The following is a 19,909-nucleotide window of genomic DNA, read 5'->3' on the forward strand; positions in this document are numbered from 1 at the left end:
ACACTGTGCCATAGCCACTAGCGGAGTGGGCCTGAGGGCCTGGTGCCGCTACACTAAATCGCGGCTCACGCAGACAGAACCTTCCCGCGCCAGTGTTTCTTATTTTTATGCTGTTGACAAATACACCCGTACCGAAACAAAAGCCTGCCCAGAGCAAACGATTAGCATCTAAAGAAAAGCCGATGACTTTGCCAGAGCAATCACTAATGTGAATGCCATGGTGACGGTCCTGCAGGATAGAATCAACATCACTCATCAACATCACTCAAGAAAAAGCTACCTCTTACATCCTGCTCCTCATTGAGCACCTTCATATCCACCCGAGATTGGGAGGTAATTGCCCAACTCTTCTTAAATGAAACTCCGTAGCGTCAAAAAAATAAAGCACAGTCTTGACGACTCTACCTATAAAACAATTATTCTATCCCTCACGCCGCATCGCCATCCTTCTATAGGAGGCTCGAAGAACCAACTTTCACATCCCTGAGATACGTCAGCCACTTAACCTACAGGTTTGTACATAAGGCGAAAACGGTCTCTAGGGCAGAAGGAGATGTTTATCCGCTCCTATGAAGTGGAGGCCCTCGTTGACACGACAGATGCCGCACTTCTATGCAGGGGATCATGGTAGCTCGCATACAGGCAGCTGCCAGCTCATGAAGCGTCTTGGTATCGGCATTCTACAGCCCAGAAAGAAGCCAGAGCACAAAGTGGCTGACTGAGTGGATGGGAAAGCTTAACATGTTTCCCCCAAGCGATCACATCATCATAGGCGGGGGTTTTAACGCGACACACACCACCTGGAATAAATAGCGGCAACTCCCTGCGAGACTACGACCTGCAGGCTGCCATTGCAACGTATGATTTCTACCTTCAGAATAAAAATTAGGGCCTTCCATAACCAGTTTGCACGTGAAAGGAATTGACTTTAACTTTGATATGCATTGCTAGACGAACCTCCGGTTCTTGACTGGCACGTTGCAACAGACGCTTGGGAGAGTGATCCCCACCCCATACGTGCACACGGCCAATGTTCACCACCTAATGGGAAGCTGAAGCACCACAATCAGCCAAGGTCATAAATTATACCGTGCTCATCAATTGCAGTATCGGTGCCCCACAGCAACGGAAGACTTCCCTTGCACTGCCGTGCACTTAATCTATGGGAAACAGCAGGAACTCGCGAACAGCGAGCTATACCAGCCAGAACACGTTTGACCAAGCAGTAACGCGGTAGTCTTGCAGTTTGCAGCCTATGGGACTCCGGTGTCGCCACGTAGATGCAAATGGTTTTCAGCACACCGCTTTCCCTCATCGTCCAGCGGACAGAACGAGCTGATAGTCGGCGCTCAGTTTGCCCGGGCCCGTGCACTGCCGCAGAACGTCACCGTCCGCAGTGCCTCACCTGGGCCGCAAAAATCCGCTGATAAGAAGAACAGCGAGCGATCCTGGACGTACTGCATTGGGACAAGTAGGAATCAACGCATTTGTTAGGTTTTTCATTTTTATTGTTAGGTTTTTCATTTTTAGTGGAATCCCTTGATTTCGCTTTTGTGCTAAATTCGGCGGGCTCCCTGTTTCATATGATGATGTTACGAAAAAGCGTTTAGTCATGGCCGCGGATATAAGCGGAGGATATACGTAACCGATGACTGTTTGGGGAAGCTCACCTCGCCACAAGACGACCCAGCCGTAAATGCGTGGTGCTGACTGCCGCATGCAATTTTGCGTTATCAATATTACTTATTGCGTGGAATGACCGTAACATTTATGCCACATTGGCTTGTTCAGGGTAGTGATCAATATCCCTGATATGAAGCGTAACTGGAGGGCTGTCAGGTATGAGTGCTCCGCTTGATTATGAAACCACACGAAGCCGATTTACATTGCAGTGTGAAACCGTAGAATGAGCATCTGAACGAACGCTGCTTACGGAGTTACTGTTAGTAAATTTCAGGGCAGTGTAATTACAATCGGATGCGTGTATATATGCCGGTTTCGTGAAGCCACCTTGTGACACACACCTGGCGCTTATGCCGACCGAATGTACCACAGTAAGATCGCGTCAGAAGCATTCGCATTCTCGTAAGTGCACCACGTTTGCGAACACAGTGACTGCTCCACATAAATATGCATTTCCAACGCATACAAACGGAAAATATCAGTCGCGAACGTGCCTCAAAAGCAACGGCGACAGTGGTGAGCGGGCCGGCAACTCCCGCGACCGCTTTCGAAACGGGCCGCCAGGGGGATTTCAGTGGCGCCCCTACAGGCAGCGCTCGAGGTATGGCGAATGGGCCTAAGTTGTTCAGGAAACGAGGCAGGTCTCCACTGCTACAAAAAAGTTGAATCAACTCCCTTTCTGAGCAGTGCCATCGTTATGAAGACTAGCCGCGCTTAGATTTTATGGTTCAGTATTAGGCAATTTTTGGTACGAGTAATCGGAAAATGTGCACCAAATGCTGCTGCAGGCAACGCTTAATGGTTGGTCCTGTCAAATCTGCTTGTTTTTTCAGGTCGTCACACTACTGATGATTGCAGCTGTAGTCAAGAAGGCTTCCTTGGTAAGTGTTCCCCGCTTTGCACCCCCGTTAGACTTTTAAAAAAAAACTACTTTTTCTCGAAGGGGTCCTAATATAAAGGAAACTAATGACCTATTCATTCTAGCAACTCTCAACACCTGCCGAAATTGGCAGAATTGGCAACCACCCCGTCAATTATATACCATGCGAATTACACAGTAAAACAGAAGGTAGGCTCAACGTGTATTCAAGAGTACACACAATAAATACAATTCTGCTAGAGGCTGAGGCTATCCAAGCGAACACACCATTCACATCCATCTCAGCATTGAAAAGAAAAATGGCCTTAAGCCACACATTGGCCCATAACCAATGCGAGCCCCCCGCCCCCTCCCCCCCCGCCCCGAATTAACACAGAAATGGTAGGTAAAAAATCAACACCTTTCACCAAAAACCGGAGGAAGCACACCGTAAGTGCATGTGCAAGCAATCTCCACAGGAACTAAAATATTTAGTTCGCGCAGTTGTTCACTACGGACGTCCACCAACCCGCTTAGTTTGCCTGCTCATGTGGGTAATATGTTTTTCGGGCGAAGCATTTTCGGACTTCGCTTTGTCCGGGGCTTGGCGTACGTGTACACACTGTTGCGCATGCGCGAGGAGCATTGAATTGGATTTAGATTCCATTGGATTGGATTGAAATAGATTGAATTGAATTGAATTTGATTGAATTAAATTGAATTGTATCGGATTGGATAGGAACTGTATATACTGCACACACGCGTTGCACTCATTTACACGCGCGAGTGGGCAATGCCAAGGGTGATTTACGGTAAGAACGATTCCCAGTGCTTCGCCCACTCGTCGTGATTCCCTTCATTTAGATGCGTGAATTTTTCTTTTCTGGGCTGCGCGTCGCTTGCATGGTTTTTTCCTCCAGGCTGTGAAAGAACAGTACATACTCGCGATGTGTTTAGCTCAGCCTGAACTGAATGCCAGGGCGCCACGACACTACAACCAAGGGTCACAAAGATATGCAAAAATGGTCGTTTCGAGTTTTGTATCTGGGTAAATTCGAAGCAATACTGAGTCGCACGTTATCACGACTGCAAGTGATGTCCTAGGCCACAATAAAAAAATCAACAAAACATGCAACACCCTGTAGTTTGATGGTAGGAGACCAGCAAAGCTGAGGTTAAACAGAATTTTGACGAAAAGTGTGAACTCTTGGCGGAAGTAGCGCTACCGTTAGCCGTTCCCTGATGCCATTCCATCTCGGTAGATGGTCTCCGATCTGAGACGTTTGACGAGTCGTTCGTGGTGGAGAACCGTGGTGGGGAACCGGGATCGCAGTATACGCTTTGTGCACCACGATGCACGTGGTAGGGCCCCTTGGAATGGCCTATATCATGAAAGTTTTGCATGCGCTCCCGGCTTCTTTGAAGAGCCAGAATAGCTGTTGCGGTGCTGAGGGGCTATAGATATAGTTGGAGATGCGACCATTTTTTTTTCTATTACGAAAGCCTGTGCAGTTTCATTGTACGATCATGAATGTGTCTTCTCGAGTTTTGCTTGCGGCTTTCCGCTTCGGGCGCTTAGACATGATTTAAGGTTCTTGAAATTTAGGAAACACGTCATCCTCCCAGTCCTAATGGTGTCTCTAATGGAGGCACCAGCCGTTTTGGAAAAGGGGGTAGAGGCCAAACTGAGTTTCTGCTAGCCTGGGGCCTGGCGAGGCAACGGCTTACACCTACGCGAACCCGGTCGCCGGGATCGTAAGTGGAAACGGTTGTCCCCGAGCTGTGTGCTGACCCTATCCTGAACGATGCCGAAAACGGGGTCAGTCACCGCTGGAATTTTCTGCGGAACATCCAGCTGCCAGAGCGTGACATAGGATGCTCTGGCCCCTTCGAGAATTTTGTTTGGCAATTCTTCTATAATGAGTCCTAACTTTAGCAGCCGATGTGATGTTCCACTTGTGGCACATGTAGTACAAGTGTGCAGTCTGATGATTACAAAGCCCTAGATGCCCCGAACGTGACCAAGACGCTGTTATCCCGCTCAGACTTCTCAGATTGCTGCATTGGCTCCAAATTCCGATGGTGTGTTTAGGGCTCCGCGAGCCCAGCAAGTTTCGTTTCGAACTCCTGAATTTCTTTTGGAAGAATTTCGCCTTGGAGCAATAGTTCCGCGTTCCGTTTCTGTAGGGCGGCTTCGGTTGGGGTTGTGGAGGGGGGGATTAGAAGAGAGAGCCTCGGAGATATAGCCCTAACGCAAAACCTCGCCCGGTTTCTGGCGTTTGGCAGTTTTGGAAAGTCTTCAACGCTTAGAATTGGCGCCCTCCATCCGGTCACTGCTCCGGTGTTAGCATCTGCGTTTGCATTCTTAGCGTGAAAGTCTTTGCCACGTTTGCAATTAACTTGCTAAAAGTGCTTCAAACGCTCCTTTCTTCGTGTCTTTCCTTGTCTAGGGACACTCAATTACACATTAGAACTCCCTACGAAAGCGTTGTCGGTGACCGCGTCCTTAGAGCACACAATACAGAAGCTGTTAGGGTTGACCCCCCCAAAGTTAATATTATCATACCTTAAAATGTTGCGCACAGCGTATTATTCGTGGTGTTAGGGATCATTATTGGGACAGACGGAAGTTAGGTTTTACATTTGTCTTGGTTGAAACAGAAACTTGAAAATCAGAACTGGCTAGAGCGCAATTTGTATTTGCCGACGACTGAGCAAAGAAGCCAGTTTTTGCAGGCAAGATGTTGGGAATTGTGTTTACAAATATCGACAGAAGGGTACAAAAACCAATGGTGGTGACAAGTGCTCTATAGCAGTAATCGACACGATTCACCCACTGAGCCTTCAAAGTTAATTCCCCGAGCACTTTCTCATATGGTGGCACGTATATTGGCCACACAGGATGGTGTCAGCGGGATGCTGTTTAGACGGGGCGGTGTCGCTTTACGAGAACACGGTAACGCGCTCAAGGCAGTGCTAGCGGCGCACTCGAGCTCAATTAAACAGTAGCGGTGATTAGGGGTGAGAGCCAGCGCACGCGGGGAGTCGCGAAAGCAGATAATATTTTCAAAATCATAGCCACACTTCAGTTGCACTGTAAAGGACGTGACGTTGAGGTGGCCTTCCTAGAGAAATCGCGTGTAAAAGCGTGTGTGTCAGATGAGGTTTTGGAGCCTTGCGTGGATTTTTTTTTGTTATCGTCATTAGGGAGGAAAGGAGAGGCAGTAACTGTTTTCTAACTCTTTCGATATTAGCCTACTAATTACCCTGCGTTTTCACAATAACGTTTCACGGCCCCCTTGCCTTTCTCACTTTGTTTTCAAGTACGGTGCCTATTATCAGCGTTTTCCAACTGGCCCGATTCTCTGCCCTATTGCAGGTCGTCGTCAATCACCAGCTCTTCCTCGTAGTTCGGGTACCGAAGCATCGGTTCAAAGTATTCCAGGCCGTCAGCTTTTATTTCCGCGTGATCGTCATCACTGCTCTCTACGCCGAACATACACACTGAGGTGGCTTGGCCAGTGCCAGGAGCAGCCATGAGAAGCTCACCGCCTTCCTATCCGACAGTTTTCGCTTGGCTCCGACGTTCCACCTGGAGTTCACACGACCCCACCCCAGGGAAATGGCCAATGACGTGTCACCTTTCAGTAGAACTCCCGATTGGGCTGTGACGTCAGCACACCAGCAACACATACAAACTCAGGCTGCTTACCGCATCACATATCGCCACTGGCCACAACTTCAACACGTCCCTCACACCTTCACAACTGAACAATAAGTTATACGCACGTATCGGGACTGCAGAACAGGAAGCTCAGCTGGCCACGTAGCATTTCGCTATGCCGTCGCCTCATGTTAATCCTTCGATCCTAGAATGCATCCTCGCCATGTCAGTATGCATTAGGTGCTCTCTTGGGCAGTGGTCGGTGCGCACGAAAATTTGGCGCTGCCCAATCCTACCCTTGCAGTGCGATGAGTTGGGATCACTATCTTACTGTTTCCAGGTTGTCCGTGTGTTGGAGGAAGCAGGAAGAGCCTTAGGAGATGTGCCCGCACTTTTCCTGCAAGCCGCATTGGTGAGACCCCTAAACGGTATTGTACACGATATTGGGTCACAGTACTTTCTCGCTGACATGCTGAAACGTGTCTGTAGGAATACCAAATATGACGTCCACAATTAGCTGAAACATTTAGGTAGTGTACTGGTATTGAAGTGTCAATGTAATACACTTTATTACACCATTTAACTATTGAGATTGTCGATCCCACTCTCAGTAAAGAGAACGGCGTGAAAATGTGAGGCTATGGTGCAGCGAATTCTTTTTCTTTGAAGGCAAAATTCGTATGCTGCAAGAATGAAATTTGATTATTGGTCTAGGAATATACTCGTCCTTTAGCTTCATCACAACTAGGTGCACTGACTTTTAGATTGGACGCGGCTATGGAATACTATTTTACTACACTTTCGTGGCAACTCGATGAGCACAAGGAACATGCTTTTGTAAAAGCCTAGGCCTGTTTTTATATGAGTCTACAGGCGTTTGTTTTCCTGTCGGGTCATTCTAGCAGGAGTGGTACAAAGGCTTCGGTAATTTTGTCAGCGCAAGCAGCGCAAAAGCCGCATTGAGTTGGCGTAACTAAGATTGCAGTGATGAGGACATCAGAAAGGTTTTTTCATCCGCGATGTTTCCCCTCCTTTCTGCTTGTGCCTGCAGACGGCGGCTGCTATTCTGATCGTGGCTGCATTTTGGCTGCTGGGCCTGGTCGCCATTCTCTCCGTTGTCCACCCTTTCATCGATGATTCCGAGGAGCGGACGGTCGGTTTCGAAACAGACGGCTTTTTCTTGGTACTTTCTTACAACTTTTATTCTGTGCATGCTTTCTTTTCAGGTTTTATGAAAACAGATCGTCGCAGAAAATGGCTCTTATCTTTCCACCCAGTGGTTTGAATCATAATAGAAAATATTGCCTTTCTGCCAAGCTGATTACTTGGATATCCTGTACATTGAGAAACCCTACCACCTTCATCCATGTCAGTAAGCATCATGTGTTATGCTTTATGCCTGTGTAGACCTGGGTAAGACTGGTGGAATCGAGTACGTTGAGTGCACAGTTTGCCTAAAATACTCCGATCTCTGCTGCACGCAATGAAGAAACTTGCAGTGAGTAGTGGGGCAGACAATATAATGAGAAAAGTAGAGCAGGACATGAGTTTTGGAGCCCTGTCGCTCCTAACAATTTTTTGATCGAAAACAGTGGAGTTACTGAACTTAGAAAAAAAAACAAGTGGTCATTTACTAAATATGTCTGAAAGGAACGCGAACACCAGGTATCAAGCAGATTTTAAACCAACGCAAATTGGGTTTAACGCACTGCAGTGTCTGCATATCAGGATGCCTGTCCAACCGACTTTCTCTTCAGTACTGTCCTCTGCGCGCCAAAATCTGATTGTTTTGATGCCAGGTGGAAGATTGTTTACGAGTCATTTCTAGCTATTGCATCACAATGTATGCACTAAGAAGCGAATGAGGACGCAAAACACGAAAACGCTGTTTTTCGTCTTGCCCTTCGTCCTCGCCCTTTGGCCCATGGTATGCGAGTTTGTGAGTATGTGAGTTTGGTGGGCCAGAGCATTGAAAGAGAAAATTGGCCAGTACGGACCGTAAATAAGTTCCCTTGGAAAAAAGCGTCTGTCGAGACGATGCTGCGCCACTTCTGGAGCTGTGCGCCATTTAGGTGCTTCTCATGGGGATCGCCATTGAAGAGAAAAACTCAATGCAGACACCGGCTCCACTAAGTGTTGCCTGGCGAGTGAGAACGCGTGATAAGGTTGCCTTGAGCCAATGCAGGTGCTCTAAGAACGCATCCACAGAGAGAAATGACCGTCCGCATAATTGTAGAAAGATTTAGTTGTTGCAATGTGTTCCGGCTGGAAGTATTAAAGCTATACTTTTCCCACATCTAGTCCCCCGGAAATCGAAGGCACGGCAACACCATGGCCAATCTTCAAGCCATCGCCGCTCTTCCAAAACAAATGCAACAACTCCAACGGCAACTGCATTTCCAAGAACAGCTGATTCAGAACTAGGAGCAGCAACTTCAGAAACCGGAGCGGCGATTAAAAATGAGCTGCCATCGCCCCGGGATTCTGTACGGTGCCGCCAGGGCGATGCTTAAGTCATCGCTCTCAACGCAGGCCATGGCTAACCCGAATGTCTGGCTCTTCGCCGTCGAGCATCTACCGTTTTATGAAGAATCACGTGAAGTGTGGTCGGCAGAAGTCGAGGCTTATTTTTCGCTGGCATGTATCTCCAATGTCTGGCCGCGCTACGCGTATATCGTCACCCGTCTCGAACACCGCTACCCGACTCAGCTCAGCGACATACTCGCTAGTCCTCCGGCTAACGGCAGCTACCTGCATTTGACGACGCAACTTATCCGACTGGCTTTCACTTTCGGAACACCACAAAGTGCATCACCTACTTCAGTGCGAAGAGCTCGGTGACACCATGGCATCCCAGTGTCTGTGATAAATGCGTGCCGTCGCCGCGATCACGCGGGCCCACGACTTCAAACTTCATTGCGTACCGCCACACCCACAGGACAGCTTCAGATGACTCTACCGCTAGACAAACTGGCCAAGGTTACGGGCCGAGTCCTCCAAGCCTCTCTGCCATCATTACCACACATCGCCCATGCGGTTGACTACCTGAAGCCCACCCCGTGCTCATACGCTGTATGGAAGACATCACCCGTCGGCTGCATTCGATTCAAAGCTCCTGTATCAGCACCCGAAGTCACATCCCGACAACCGCTTACCGATGCCTTAATGCCTACGGCAACGTCGGCTCATCGCATCGCAATGACAATGGCCAATGCCGCGGCCTTTGTCGCTTCGCCGGCAGGGCCCGGAGATGTCAACCACCATTTTAAGCCGAACGTCAGGAAAGCACCAACGGCATCCTGTGGCTTCGAGCTGCCAACCTGTTGGCCGACGCTTTTGCGACCGACCAGGTCACCTAGCTTCGGTTCCTCATCGGCTGTGGTTCCAACACCCACGGATATCAACAAGCTTTTCTGTACGACAAACGTGCTTGCACGTGCTTTGAACTAAGTGCGGATAATAATTCGAGCATGAGGACCTGCGGCTCACTCCGCCGAAACATCCATCTCGAAGACCTGCTCAGAGACTTTCCGCGAAATTTTGTCATCACAGACGGAGTAGAACCAATCATTGGGTCCGACTTGGCGTACTACCATATCCCACCGGACAGTCGACATGACCGAATTATGTCGACATGATTAAGTCGACATGAAGAATACAACTAAAGAATACAAAAAACAACCAGCTTTTTTATTCTTCAGTTGTTATTTCTTTCTTCACGTGTCTTTCTTTTCGTATTTATTGCCCGTTCAGTGACAATAAACTCAGTTGTTAGTCAGCGCCCTGTCTGTGTGCCCTTTCTGTAGTCCTGTTTCCAGTGCTGTTTTATAGCTCAGTTATGTACCAACTGGCGCGCCTACAATCTGTGTTACAGTCATGAGTACAGATTGAGTACGGGTACACGTGACGACAAATGAGTTTGAGTACAACTGAGTGCGATTACAAATAAGTACGCGATAAGTGAGTACGAGTAATTTTGAGAACAGACGAGCTTTTTCAGTTTGGGTGAGTACAGAGTGAATGAAAAAAAAAAGTTGTGATTGAGTTTGAGTGAGTTATTTCTTTTTTGCCGACCTATGTCGACCACAAATCTATCACCTACGCCTTCTACCAACGCCGCAATCAGATGACACCATACGAGAAGAACCAACTGTCTATTGTCGTCTAATTTACCACAGACGCCCAGCGCATCAGAGGGAAGAATAATGTGGTCGCCGACGAACTCTCTCTTGTTTCCCCTGTCGAGTTGCTAACCGTGACGTATACGCAACCATGTTCAAACGCTGCATTTTGCGTTTCTTAGGTGCCTACTAAAGACTAACACATTTAGGACTTTATTACGTTTACATCGGGCGTTCGAGAGGCCTAAATTGGGTGCGTTAACTAATGTTTGTTGCTCAGTTAGTGCGTTGTGCCACCAAACCCGCCACACGATATGTCGTGCTTCCCTTGCTCACCCGAGACAATTTCCTCCCCTTCCCGTGAAAGCTCATGTCTCCAGTGTACGCGCTGTTCTTCCTGTGGCTGGCGAACATCGTCATCAGCTGCCAGCACTTCGTCGTCGCCAGCAGCGTGGCCAGCTGGTACTTCACGAGGTAAGCCCCCGGAGTTGCATGAGGTTTGCCATTTCTGGCACACGAGTACTCTGTGACCATACAAATGCTCGGAAATTCAGACGCAGTTGGATGAAAACGAAGAGCGAGAGAGAGAGAGAAAGAGAGAGCTTACGTAGTTTACATTTCATTTTTAATAAACCCTCAGCTGTGGATAGCTTCATTGCGAGGTATTCCTTCGTTGCGTGCGAGAGGCAGATTGAACCTGTCCTTCTGCAACAAGCATGCCAAGTGAGCGCATACAGATCTGAACCAAGACTTATGGTTAGGAGGACATACCCTGGCGTCACTCACACGGCGGGCGTGAATAGATAGTCGGCATTCTTGCCAGATCACAAATATTCTGAAGCTGCACAGTGCAGTTGTGCGCAACTGTGCACAATTGAATTCCACCAACTTTAAAGATGACTGAGAAAGAACACATAATAAAGGATGTAGATAGTGCTTTAAACAACCATGACCTCAATTTCATCATCATCAACAACCCTATTCGGGTCCACTGCAAGACGAGGGCCTCCCTCATTGACCTCCACCCATTTCTGTCCAGTGCTGTCCGTGTCCATTCCTTGCCCCCGAATTTTCCTATTTCATCTTTCAACAACACCAAAGCCCTGAAGTCCTGTGCAGCTAAACCAAGCATAGTGCGCGCAGTATCAACAGAAGTACGCATCGGTACTTCTATGTTTCCGTGTGCTTTCGTAACTTCCACTGTTTGTCCCACCATTTCTAAAGCTTTAAAAAAATGTTCCCTAAATTTAAGCGGAAATAGTTCGTTCAGCAAGATTATATGCCTTGCCCAATTTGCGTTTGCTTTTGCCGCCCTCCGCCAATCGCAGAGCTGTCTGGTATGACGCCATAGGTTCTGTTGCGCGAAATGAGCTAGTGGGTCACATGGCCATTCCCTTTTTTCTTAATTAGGTAGCTTATTTGAGCGACGTTTACGTTAGAAGAGGTGTCAGTATAATTTTAACGAGGCAATCTTTTGAATGAACCAAACTTGTGTTTTCTGATCATGGCACCTTTGAAAATACTATATTATTTTGGGAGAAACTCATTAAGACTGTTATTTTGGAAACATTTGCAGTCATACATTGTTTGAATAGCTCAGAAATGTTGTATGCTCGTACCTGCGAAAATATTGCCTTCGAAATGTGTTCGTTCATGTTTCCGCAACAGACAATCAGCTACAACTTTCACGGCGGCAAATTACCAGCTTAGTCAAGATGCCCGGGCGCTGTTAACACATACTGCTACTCCGAAAAAGAACCGGGAAGCACACTTTTCTTACCTCAAAGTAGCGTGCTTACATTCTGGGTTCGTACTGGTGTAAGTATGTTTTTATAGTTTCTCGCCGGCACTACCTCTGCCACTTTCTTACACTGAAGCGCATCTGTAGAATCATGAACTAATGGATCGAATTTCAAGTTTCCAAGCGTAGCAAGCGAAGCAATGCGAGTTTCGGCCATTTAGGGGAAGGGGGGGGGGGGCATCTACCTTGTAGACATAGCATTGTGAAGAAAGCAAACCAACAACGGCGGTTAAGAAGCCGATTGAGATGCTGATCCTGATTGACATGCTAAGCTATGACCAAAAATCCGACTGAGATGCTTGTGTTTCTCCCATATGGACATAACCGCCCCACGCTGACATTGATTCCCGGCGCTGGCTCCTCTCTAGTATACTTACTAAGAACCTTTATTCTCATCTACCTGCCTCAGTCGTAGCTTCCAACTGGCAGCGTTGACGCATTTCTCCGGGCACTTCATGAGCACGGCTGAAGCGTCCGTAGAACACATGCAGACACGCGAATGCCTTCGGATGGTTTCGGGTGCTTTGTCACGTCACTTTTGGTTCTGACATCACGAGATTTCCTTCAGGCGCAGGGAGCACCTATGCCACTTAAAAGAATACCCGTACAATCACCTGACAACTCATTGTGGATTATGTACATCCTGTGTAGCCATTTAGTAGGCCACGGCTACCGCGGCCGGAGCAGGCGCGCTCCACAGCAACTTAGCTGCAGTTGCTGCTCTTGATCAAAAACGGGAGGGCAGAACGTTCGCTCATGACCTCACAGTGTGACTGGAGCGGGAACAAGTGCGCCGAAAGTCTGGTTTCTGAGCCTAAGCACTTCGCTCTGGGGGGCACCAGTATGAACTTCGTACCCCGCTACTTCACGCAATGACGGTCACCCTTCACACCCGTAAGTAATGGAATGGCCCCCAATATGTCTTCCGCGTGAATTGTAGACACCGAGCATGTTCACCCGAATCCACAGTGTTCAGTTTATGTGCCTTCTCTCCCACGAAACATCTTTGTCCGTCTAACTTTTTAGATACATATGTCTGTTTCTTCTTGCAATGTTTGCAATTCTTCAGCGTTGATACCCCCTTGTCACGAGGAAGATACTTTACCTACGCGTAGGAAGAGGAAACGTGCTCTGTATTTTGAAGGGGAGAGGAGTACGGCAGTCGTGGGCGGTATATGAATTTGTGAGCTTTTTTATCGGCTGCCCCTTTAACTTTCATACTCCCGTGTTTAGGTGGAGTTGTGATACTGCGATATTGTGAACATGTTTCGTTGCCGATGGCGGAATCTTTCGGAAGCGTTAATTTAGTCTGCCTATGGTCAACAGTTTAATGGCTTGTTGGGACTCCTTGATAAGTTATAGCTTATGTTCAATATATTGTTTCGCTAGTTTAATTACCAAGAGGATGGCTCCAATTTCCGCACCTTCTGCTCTAGTGTGTAGGAAGTTCGTGCCGTCACAAAGGGTGCAAAGTAGTCTACTACGATGATTGTGGCCTTGCTGCTTTCATATGCACCCCGCTTGGGTGTGAACTCTGTTTTCGCTGTTTTAGGACTTTCCTCTGAGATATTTGATTTTGTATTGTGCCTGTCCTTCTCTTGGTTTAGAGCACTGTCTTTCGGAGAAGTACTTCCCTACTTCCAACAAAAATCAAACTACAGATTTATATTGTGTTTTATATGTATTGTGCCTGTCCTTCTCTTGGTTTAGAGCACTGTCTTTCGGAGAAGTACTTCCCTACTTCCAACAAAAATCAAACTACAGATTTATAATGCGTTGTTCGCATCTCATGTAAACTATTGCAGTTTAGTCTGGCTAACTACTACTAAATCAAATATCAATAAGATTTTTATTTTGCAGAAAAAGGCTGTCCGTCACATCGGTAGTCTTGATTATTTGGCCCCTACACTACAACACTTTCGCACGTATAAGATAGTCACGGCTGAGAATATGTACAATTTCCGTATCTTACGATCATTTTACAGGTCTTCACCAGCGTTCACACAGTTTTTGACAGTTTCTTCCTTAATACAACGCAGCAACCACCCTGTTAACACGCGAAACAATGATATTTGGCAAATTCCTTGTTTTCGCACAGACTACAAAAATCAAATGTTGCAACATAACCTGCCTTATATTTTGAATAAATTTGGAGCACTATGCAATCCTTCGTTAAGGGAACTACGGGAAATGTTTGTGAATATGTAGTTTTAATGTTTAGAAAGTTTTCCTGTTTTTTGTACTTTTTTTTGTACCTTTTTCACTATTGTACATGGCTGTGTATTTTGCTTATGCATTTCAATTGCTATTTCTTTTTTCATCTGAAGTCGCTTTTTGTTGTTACAATGGCATACGTGCTTGTAGCGTTTTTACATTTACTCCTATCTATAACATGCATGTAATTTGCCAATTGCACGCGCAGTGCTGACTGATGTATCTTTTTTTTTGCTGCCTTGTACTGGCTGTCTGGGCCCCCGTCAAGCTGTTCCCGCAGCTTCTAACCCAGGCAGCCAACCAGTATTATCTGGTGAATAAAACAAATTGAATTGAAAATTGAATTGAATTGAAAGTTTTATGGAGTGTCGCATTCTGCAAAGAGGTGGCTATCTTTCCGACGAAGGTCCGGCCCGATTTCGCTTCTTCCAGCCACCACATTTGTGCAGGGATAGTAGCTTCCTGGTTTCTTTAAAGGAGTTACAATGGCCTCATTTATGAACCTTTCTGGTTTCCGTGCAAATTGAGAGGTTGAGGGCTGCCTTGCGGCTTGTCCTAATAAAAGCATTTGTTTGATTTTTTTTTTCGCTGTGGAAGAGCAGTCCGTACGATAAGTGCCTCATGATCTGCGGCTGGATGAGTCTTATGGTTTTCTCTTCTCTTATTTGTCCTCTTCTCGCTATTAGGCGTTTGTCATTGTTGGACAACTAGTGAAATATGTTTCGTTTCTTGGCGATTTTGAGTGCGGCTGTGCCACTTGTAAGTACGGTCATGCGGAAAAGGTGACGGTAGTGGCGACACCGCGGACCCCTAGCCCATGTGGGTTGGACTCACCCACGCTTTCGGCTGTGTGTGGCTTTGCCGTGTCCGGGAAAAAGGGCATCCTGGTGGTTGAGCCAAAGCGAGGGTTGTTTTGCACCTTCATGGCCCCCTGGCAGAGGCAACACACCACTTCGGCCCCCGCTTCCCGTAGACGGTGCCCCCAGTCTGACCCGACCTTGGGGGAATCAGCCAGTCACCTTTTCCTGTCCTCTTCTATATTCTTTTGCTTTCATATTGTCTTTCCTAACTCTATCCTGTCATCTTCTCTCTTCTTTATTTCTCCGTTTTTTTCTCCAGGCGGCGAGGGTTAACCCTGTGTGAAGGCTTCACCCTAGATCCCGAGCATAGGGTTATAGCGGCAACGTACAGTTAGCGTGCGCTGCAAAGTCACGTTCCCTTGTTGGGCTCCGTGGTGGACGACTGGCCTTGCCGCCGAACATTTTCGATTTTTATGGTTTCGTTTTCCTTCCCCGCCTCCCCCCCCTCCCCCGCAAAGAACTGATCGGCCCTCAAAAAGGGTATGCACCGATGTACCGCAACTACAAAGACCAAGCACTAGTTTCTCATACTTCCTGGTACTACACTCTACCTAAGAGACTAAGCCAATGAACAAACAATCAGTGTTTCTCGTTGCGAAAAACATAGAGAACATCGTTGGCAAAGATTACAACGCCAAAAGCTCGCATCCTGTGACCTCCTCGTTGAGGTAATGAGTAAGAATCAAAGCGAGAATCTGGTTAAGCAGGATTAAATCGCTGACCTGGCCGTAATTGTAACGCCATACCGCACGCTGAACACAATTCAAGGTGTCGTATCCGAGAATGAGCTGCTGCATGAGACGGAAGCTGACCTCCTTGAGGGCCTGAAAGACCAAGGTGTAGTCGCGGTTCGAAAAATAACCCTACGAAGAGACGGAAAGGAAATCCCAACCAAACACATCACCTCAACTTTTGCATGTACCACCCTGCCTGAGACGGTGTAGGCCGCTTTCATCAGGTGCCAGGGGCGGCCATACATTTCGAACTAGAGACGGTGCTTCAAGTACAAAAGTACGGCCATGGCACTCAAGCATGCCGGCAAGTTCACATGCGCCAAGTGTGGCGACAATGAACACTCGTCTGGTAGTTGCCAGAGCACAACAACCATGTGGCCGAACTGCAGCGGTGCACACCCTGTATACGTTCGATCGTGTCCTACTTTCAAAAAAGAAAAGGAAATATATATTACATATTGAGATTACCGAGAACGTCAGCTTCGTTGAAGCGCGCCAGAAACAGAGGTTGTTTTCGGCAGCCTCCTATGCAGATGCTGCCCGCCTGGGGTTAGGGCGGCGTCTAATTAGTACAGCGACGCAGTGTAGCACTTGCTACGGCGCCGCCGTCTCTTCCCCCCACTGAGCGGCTACCGATCACTTCTGCAATTCCCGCAGAGGATCTGGCTGCCGCTCCTCCTGAGCTGCCTTTGGTAGCCCAAGTCGCCACAGAACCCGCGGATCCCATGATAGTGGCAATTTCCAACACAACCGGAAGCCATGCCGTGCCTCTTGTTCCATCACCCACCTCTCATATCCCTGATTGTGAGGTGAGCATGGATACTGGGGGGCCTGCTCCCTCTTCCACGTCTGACGTGCCGGGATCCACGCCACCAGCGTTGGCGACCCGCCGAGGCACCAATCGGCTTGGTGTGCGCCCCAAAGAGCCCGACTCATCGGCTGCTCGAGGGGCAACGCCTGAAGCAATGGATCTTGAGCCATCTCCTCCACCACCTGAGGTGCTGACGAAGCGGCGCCTGTCTTTCGAGCGCCAGAAAAAAGCGCCTAGGGATTACAGGCCCAACAAGAAACAAATAACTTTTAACAAAACACATATACACAGGTACCCATACCTCAAATCAACAGTATGACTCAAAGCATAGTACATGGAATTGAATGATATGAATCAGCCTCAAATGAATCATGAAATGAATCAGCCTCATAGTCAGCTCTCAAACTCATTGACCCAGTGTAGCACCTGGACCTTCGATTGGCGACTGGTGTTTTCCAAACAAGCCCGATAGGAAGCCTGTACGTTGAATCGGATATGTGGTCACTGCAAAGACAGCGTATCTACACAGCCTTGCTATATGCGGTCAAAACAACTTCATTCCAAAAGCATCTCTCAAACATCTTAATACATGATACATCCACTACAGGTCTGTTCCTAAAACTACCCTCTCTTGCGGAACCCTATGTAATGTCCATAAAGACTTTGGCATCCGACATGGAAATTTCGTTTAAAGATACTTACAAAACCAGCGTTACTTATGTCCTTGCGCCATGAAAACGGTTTCCGGTTGCATGCGACATGTGATTTGCTAACACAGACAAGAACAAAGCTCCCTGTGCTTTAATACACTAACACTTTTTAAGCCTTCAAAACAAATACCAATGCACAGACTTTTACACAGACGCATCTAAAACCAACTTTGCTGTTTCTTGTGCTGTTTGTGGACCCCACTACACTGCCTCTGAGACACTCAATCCTAACACCAGCACATTCACATGTGAAGCCCATGGTATTTTGTTGGCTGTAGAACGTATAATACAACACCAAATACACCGCTCAGTCATATATACAGATTGCTTGGATGGAGCGACAACCCTGCATTCTGCAAAGTCTCACAAAAATGCAGTGCTTAACTTTGTTTTAAACGTCATCATGTCAGCCTAGGCTATGGGCCTGGAAATCACTATCTGCTGGGTACCTGGACATTCCAGAATAGCTGGAAATCAGGCTGCTGACAAGGAAGCAGCTGCTGCAGTTCTCCGGGATGATATGGACATTATACCTGTACCGTACTTCGACCTCAAAAAACTCCGTAAAATCTCGCAGAATCGTTGGGATAAGGAAACAGAAAACCAGCTCCATTCACTCAAACCAACAATAGGAAGACATACTCCAGGAAAGCTACACAGATGCGTTGAGGTCGCACTTTGGCGACTAAGGATTGGGCACACATATGGCACTCACGGACACCTATTAAATGGTACACCACGTCCAAACTGTGCTAGATGCGGAGAGGCTCTTTCTCTAAACCATGTCCTAATTGAATGTAGAGAACATGAACGAGAAATGCGCAGGCACTTCGCAGATTTATACACAAAACACATATCAAAACACCTAGCAAACTTTCTATCGGACGAAGCAATTGTCAAGCTCAAAAATGTGCTAGCTTACCTTGCGGATGTTGATTTTTAAAGGAAATCTATACTGTGTGTAACCGCAGCCTGCCCTCAATGAGGAGGACAGTGCTGAAGGCTTGTAATGTGATGCTTATGGGGCCTCGCCTTTTTTGCCTTGGCAAAACGATCTCCCCGAGGCACCCGGTTTGGAAGCCCTCAGGTACTCGTGCTTCCTGAACTGTTTTATATCCACTCGTCATCACTAACCATTGGCCCTATACACCAATTTTAGACCAGCACCTCTAACTGAAACTTGAGCACTCCTGTTGGTGCTCTTTGGCCTAGCAGCCCTTGCGCCATTAAACCACACCATCCTCAAGTTTTACGTGACCTTTCTTCGGAATGCAAATCTTACCACTTTTTGATGTTTTTTAAACTTTGCCAAAAAAAATTAGCGAGGGTGGAATCGATGAAAAATTTGAAAAGTTCTCTGATTAGACGCTGTATTCTGCTTTTCATTTCTTCATAGGACACATATTAGCTCGCGTCTGAGTATATTCTTTGCCCGTATTTTTTTATCCGCTGGCGTTTATCTTTTGCTGCCTGTTTAGAAATGTTGCACTTTTGGTGCCGGCATCAGTTCCGCTAGGTGACGTACTTTGGTGCAGTTTGAATGACTTGCGGTTGCGAATTGCCACCGTGTGTGCCGAGGATGCTAGCAACGTCAGTTTAGAATGAACTGAGCAGGTGTTGCGCTTGTTGAATTCACGTGACCCTTCTTTCGTACCCGTCGTACTATCATTGTCCACCTTTTCACGTTGCGGTTTCCGCTGCGTTGAATTCCACTTTCGGACCAGCCCTCAACTCAGTGTTTGCTTCCGGTTGGCAGCGGTGACGTATTTCCGGGAAAGCTTGATGAGCCAGGCTGATAGCGGACAGCTAAGGTCTACATCAAAATCTAAAAAAAATGATCCTAAATACCCTGATGCACGAAAACTACCTGAGAGATTGTGAATGCTTCGCGCGCGTCTAGAATGAAGAGTGCGTTCGTGAACAATTCACCAATAACCTTGCCTGAAAGGGAAATTTGTAAGCTCAACATGTGCATATTAAGTGCCGTTAAACTGCGTACACTTTTGTTCGCATGTGTGGGTTGTCATATGTTTCTTCAGAGTATATAACTGGCTGGCTAAGATTAAAATTCAGTTGTTAGTGTGCGGTGGTTTTCACTTCTTTCTTGTGTTTGGACTCTATTTTTCCGCGTAGTGTTTACCGCTATGAATTCAAACCGCCCACCCTGCTTTTCAGTGTTATTGCGCCAGGTACAGGTGCCATGAAACGTAATTAGAACATGATCACGTAAACGTACTGAACATTTTCCTTGCGGAAGCTGCCTCACTGCGTTAGTGCGCGTTAAAAATGCCCTCAATACTAGAAAAATCTACCCGTAAACCAGGATCGGCTGTCATAATACCAGTATGATGGAATAAGTTCAGGCGCTAAGCTACGGAGACAAGGAGAAACACGTAGGCACAGGAAGGGGCCAGAGTATGACAAATTTTTTGGGATATTCACAAATCCTTGT

At 47.2% G+C, this 19,909-nt stretch overlaps 1 protein-coding gene across 1 annotated transcript in view; it reads left to right on the top strand.

Annotated features, from left to right (window-relative positions):
• Positions 1 to 19,909, top strand: part of LOC144157653 (choline transporter-like protein 1) — a 164,344-nt gene that overhangs the window by 98,408 nt on the left and 46,027 nt on the right. Inside the window, exons 10-13 of the mRNA XM_077688469.1 lie at positions 2,517 to 2,564; positions 6,547 to 6,618; positions 7,258 to 7,389; positions 10,695 to 10,801. Of these exons, the coding sequence (XP_077544595.1) occupies positions 2,517 to 2,564; positions 6,547 to 6,618; positions 7,258 to 7,389; positions 10,695 to 10,801 (359 nt within the window). The remainder of the gene's footprint in view (positions 1 to 2,516; positions 2,565 to 6,546; positions 6,619 to 7,257; positions 7,390 to 10,694; positions 10,802 to 19,909) is intronic.

This window comes from Haemaphysalis longicornis, unplaced genomic scaffold (genome assembly GCF_048455015.1).
Source record: "Haemaphysalis longicornis isolate Haplotype H1 unplaced genomic scaffold, Haemaphysalis longicornis Haplotype H1 scaffold_10, whole genome shotgun sequence".
Lineage (NCBI taxonomy): Eukaryota > Metazoa > Arthropoda > Arachnida > Ixodida > Ixodidae > Haemaphysalis > Haemaphysalis longicornis.